This window comes from Apaloderma vittatum, unplaced genomic scaffold (assembly GCF_000703405.1).
Source record: "Apaloderma vittatum isolate BGI_N311 unplaced genomic scaffold, ASM70340v1 scaffold636, whole genome shotgun sequence".
NCBI classification, from domain to species: domain Eukaryota; kingdom Metazoa; phylum Chordata; class Aves; order Trogoniformes; family Trogonidae; genus Apaloderma; species Apaloderma vittatum.
This window is the reverse complement of record NW_009719755.1, coordinates 33,649-39,098: the sequence shown is the minus strand read 5'-3', so window position 1 is coordinate 39,098 and position 5,450 is coordinate 33,649. Positions and strand designations below refer to the sequence as shown.

General features: G+C 42.2%; 1 protein-coding gene across 1 annotated transcript in view; it reads left to right on the top strand.

The window, feature by feature from the left end:
• The window catches only part of RHEB (Ras homolog enriched in brain), a gene marked incomplete at its 5' end in the record, with an annotated part of 22,617 nt that extends 17,167 nt beyond the window's left edge, over positions 1-5,450 (top strand). Inside the window, one exon of the mRNA XM_009870740.1 lies at positions 4,928-5,450. Within this exon, the coding sequence (XP_009869042.1) occupies positions 4,928-5,020 (93 nt within the window). The remainder of the gene's footprint in view (positions 1-4,927) is intronic.

Sequence of the window (5,450 nt, the reverse complement as noted above, 5' to 3'; positions counted from 1 at the left end):
GGATCCTTCAAAATAATGATCACAGGTTGCTATAAATTCTGGATTTAGACACAGATTGATAGAAACAGGTGCTTGAACGCAATTCCTCCTTTGTGCCTCTTACATAATACACTTGATAAATTTGTGCAGCTTCAGCAGTTTAGGAGATCGGATGTCACTTGTGCGTTGGGTGCCCACAGCATGTGACCGTTGTTCAAGCTCGCAGGCGTGCTGCTTCCTTTGGAGCCTTGAGTTGTATGGAAAAAACGCTGAGGAAGCCCAAAACTGGAGCAGCTGCCTTAGACTTTTCTCAAACAGTTGCGGAGAAATGCTCAATGCTGAAAAGGTGATGGATTGAGCGCGAAGTGTGGAGTCCAGAGCTGTGAGGCCCCAGGGGGAGCAGGAGACACCAGGCATTGTAGCGTCCCTTCCCGAGTTAGACCAGGAGCCCTCCTGACCTCCTACAAGTTTTCTCCTCCAAATCCTGATTTGACCCGATCAAAAGAGCTGATATATAGACCTCTAGCAAGACAGGATGTCTTCTCTTAAACTGTCTCTAGTTTGGGGGGCAAAAGGGTTTATTTTGACCTTGGTAGTGAGGTGCATTGTCATTCTCCTGGTACTGCATGTTCACCTTGCATATGCTGACTGTACTGGGAAAAGATCTCTTGGCACTTTTTGCTTGGAGGTTCGTTTGAATCATCACCTGTACTGACTTAGTACTGCAGATGTAACCTACCTGTCAGGATTAAGTTTAAGCTTCCAAAACTGCTTCAGATTCTCTTTGCTTTACAGAGACCTAATTTGATGCTTAAAGGAATGAGCTGGACTGGACTGGAAATTTAGAGCTTACAGACTTCAGCAGAGAGCTCAGACTTTCTTGACTGGGGAAAACTCTTAATCCTTTCTCTCTAAAACCTCCCCATCTGTGTTTGGTGGATGTGGAGCAGAAGTGTGACAATTTCTAGTGTGCTGGTCTGAAGTTGGCTTGGTGTGTGATGTTCTTTGCAGCAGCGAGGAGAGCAGGTCTCCTGGCTTACAGGTGTTAGGCCAAACTCGATGGGCTATATGGTCTGTCCTTTGTAGCAGCTCTGTTTGCAAGGAACTGCTGAAACCAGAGATGTTCCCTGCAACAGAATCTGATAGCAAAGGCTCAGTGCCCCCTGCAAGGGTGTAGGAGAGCATTGACTGTTCTACCTTCCTGCTTCAGCCAAAAGAAAATACCCTCTTTGGAGCATCTCTGAGAGTTCTAGATGTGTAGTCCCAATATGTTGGGCAACTAAAATAGTTCTTTAGAGTACCTTCAGCAAACTAGACCTATTCTGCCAGGAGTTATCAAAAAATACCACATTCCAGAAATGGCATGACTTTGATTCAATGGAAAGCAAGAGAGGCAAAGATCAAAGCTACAGTGATGATAAATTGTAACGGCTGGCAAGAGCTCTCACCTCAAATGTCTTTGAGGCTCCTGTAGACAAGAGTGACCTTGTTTAGCCTGGTAGGACTTTTGGAGGAACCTGCGTTTCAGCAGCACATCAGTCGTCTAGGGATATCCCTGGGCTTTGAAAAGACAGTTATGAAACTTAATGGAGAAGACCTCTTTTAGGTTACCACTGGGCTATCATTGTCGTATCTTCTCAGGCTGCATAATTATTACCAGCTATGTTAAACTGCTTTGGCTGACTTCAGGAGCTTTGACTCTTTCTTGTAGAATTTCCTGCTTTGTTTCACCTAAGCCATAGTATAGTCCTAGTGCAATAAAGAGGGAACTGTTTGAAACACAACCAGCATCCAAATTGATCGTAAACCCAGTTGAAGCATGGAACTAACTTTTACTGGAAGAAGTTAGGGAGTAACAAGTGGCCAAATTGGGTTCATCCAGTTACGCACAATTAATGAGATAAACTTGTTTTAGAAAGGGCAAGGAGGTAGCAAAAAGATCTACTTGACAAAATGGAGCTTTCTTAAAAAGCAATTGCTTGGATATTGCTTCTTTTTCAAGAGCACCATTGTCTTTGAGCTCGGAAGATGTAGTGCTCAGCAAATGCTTCAGCGTGGTTTGATATCTTAGCCCCTCTCCAGGGATCTGACATGTTTACCTGGGAGAGTGTGTTTGAATTGATAAAGGAGAGGGAGGAAAACTTCTCTTCCTTTTCCTGACTGGTGTTCTTTGGCCTGGTTCCGTGCCAAAATAAACTAATTGTAGGAGCAGTTGAGAGTTTCTGAAATAATAAAACAGTTGCCTAGTTGAAAAATACGGTGTTCTGGGGGATGACTCGAGCGGCTGTGGGCTGAATTTGGGTGTTTGCACCTTCCCGGCAGCGCGTTCCCGATTCCCTGCTTGGGCAGAGGCAGTTGCACCTCCCGAGCTGCCCGTGCTGCTCACACCAAGGGACACATCTGCAGCAGCGGTTGAGCCCCTGGTGTCTCTCACGCGGTGCTGAGCTCCCTCGGCAGCACGTGTTGCCTGGGCTCGTATCTGTTCTGCTGCCTCGGGGGAGAAGAGTAGAAGCAAGGCAGATGGCTTTCTGGAGGCTACGTGTGCCCCACATCCTGTAACTGCGCCGTACGGAGACAGATGCACATAAAGTCTGGCCGCGTTCTTTATTCTTTGTCACAAAACACAGCTTCCTGTGTTGCTTAAAAGCTCATTCTGAAATTCAGCATATTTGGGCTGAATTACAAATTCCTAGTTGGTAACTGTAGGACAGTGATTAAACCTTCTCGGTGAATACATACATTCTGTAAAATTAATTAACAAGCCCTGTGAACTCCTACATCTTAGTGCTTGGAACAGCAGGTCTTTGACAGGGAATGTACAGCTTCTTGGTTGACAGAGTAAGTTGTGGAGGCTTTTTAATGGGTGCTTTGAAGCAGGGATATAAAAAACTTGTGCATGAAAATGAAACCATTGAAAATTTCAGCTCTTAAGTAAGGAAACATTGGTACAGTATATTTGTAAGTTGGTATATCACCAAATTTTGATTAAGGCAAACTCTTAATTAGTGAAACTAGTTTGATAGCAACTGCAGTCTTGACCACGGTTCTTTTAGAGTCTAATTGCCCAGGAAATACGTTGTGTTGTTACTGCTCTGCTGTCAGATGTTGTTGAGATTGCAGGGAAACTCCATTACATGGAGGAATAATCTTACATCCAACTGATGAAGTATTTTTAGTAGTTCCAGAGATAGTACTGTGTGTAAACTGTATAAATATGGGAAACTAAACTTCAATCTCATCTTGTTAAGATTATTTCAGGGCTACTTCATGTCAATGGGATTAATTTGGAAGTGATCCAATTAAGAATTATACCTTTTGGTGGCAGAAAAACATCTGTCAGTTCCAAACACATAGTTGCAAATTACAGAGTGCTCTTCAGCCTGATGATTAAAACCAACAAAACCCCCTTTTTATCCTCTTTCGTAGTATGGCTGCTTTTATATAAGGAATATACTTTTCTTCTGAAGGAGCACATGCATGCTTGGAATTTATGAAACAGGTGGCTGGAGGTTAAAGTTGTCTGAGGTGATCAGGAGACTGTTTCCAAACTGAAGATTCACGTGCTGAAGTCCTGATCGTACAGTGAATCTGCAGCTCAAAAATATCATAGAGAAGTACTTTAGAGTTGTCTTTGACCGTAGTATGGATTTATTCTTCTTAAATTACTTCTAGGCAATCCCTGCTGCATGTTGTAGCTGGTGTTTCTGTATATTCTGAAGGAGGCTAGTGTACAATTTTGAAACTCTTGAAACTCAGTGAATCCTGAAAATAACATCATAACAGTGTAAGGTATTTACTACAAGTAGCATTCGTGAAGTTGTCCCAAGCACCTTACCCTCCCCATCTTTCAGTATCCTTAAAAACAAACAAACAAAACACCCCAGAAAAACTAGAATTCCACCGTAAAATCTCCTGCATCACTCAAGTGGTTCGAGATCTTTAATGTCTCTGCTTCAGATAACCAAATTGTGTTTCCACCCCAAGATTTTTAACCTGTGCTCAATAGCACGCCTGTGTCTGGGGAAGTACCGCCCTTCCCAGCCCGTGTTCTCCGTTTCTTCTGGAGCTTCAGTGGGAGGAAGAGCCTTTTCACCAGACTGCTTTATGCGCCGTGTGGAATGAGGAGACCGTGCAGAGTTGATAGAAGCAACTCCCACTCCAAGAGTGCTTGCTGCCTTCCCTCTGCCCGAGCGAGGGGATCTGCAGCATGATTTTGTGGAGGGGCTCGGTACAATCCTGTCTGCTCTGTACCGTAAACTAGGATCTTTGTGGGAGCCTGGCTGGTAGCGATGACTGTCCTGTGGTTCAAGTCGTTTAAAATATAAAACCCCTTTCTCTTGGAAGGACTTTATCGGAGGATACTGCTTAATATCAGACACTGGCTAATTTGGCTCATGATTTCCCCATGTGCTCTTGCACCATCTGATACTGCTCTTAACGTACAGGTAGCATGAGAAAATCAAGAATATTAAAGAAACCCTCATAGTGAGTTGTACAGAGTCACTGTTAAGAGCTGAAAAATCTTCTGTCTTCTTTAACTACTTGGAATCTTAAGATTACGTAGGAAATTATTTGGTTGATTCCTCAGAGCAGCACAACATCAAAATCTTCAATGCTGTCAGTCACTCAGTGCAAGCTTAGTGTTTAAAATAAAGCTGAATTACAGTTATTAGTACTGTTGTGAATAAGGTTCAGCTTAAACTCGCCCTCCCTGCCATGACAGAGAAAATAATTGAGGATTGCTGTGGAGAGGGGCTGGCACTTTTCTTCCAGAAGGTTGTGTTCAAAACTGATAAGACTGTATTTTCCCTCTTTGATTTTGAAGTAAGTGTTAGGCTTGCATTTATCTGTTGGTGAAGCCAGTGAAACTGCTCACATGTGTTGCTGTGATTTTGTGGTAAGTGAGCAGTTTTTCCCTGCATGCTAACGCTGTACTCTCTCTTTGCAGACTGCCGTTGATGTTTTTAAGAGGATAATATTGGAGGCAGAAAAAATCGATGGGGCAGCTTCACAAGGGAAGTCTTCATGCTCAGTAATGTAATTCCACTGCAAAACCTGAAAACACTGGGAATACATTCTACCTGAAGAAGCAAAACTGCCCATTACCTTTAAGGATAAACTATGCTTCTTTTTTTTTTATTTTTATTTTTATTTTTTTTTCTTCTGTTAACCTGAAAGATAAACAGTTGGTTTGGAGCCTTTCCCTTCAGATTATGTTAAACTCTGACTCCTGTGCAAATGGCTTCACTTCCATTTTCAAATTTTAAGCAATCATATTTTCAATTTATATATTGTATTTCTTAATATTATGACCAAGAATTTTACTGGCATTAATTTTTTCAGTGTAGTTTGTTGGTTAGAATAATCATCAAAATGATGCATATTGTTACACTACTATTAACTAGGCTTGGATATCAGTGTTTCTTTGTGTTAAATGTATACTTGTAAATAAAATAGCTGCAAACCTTAAA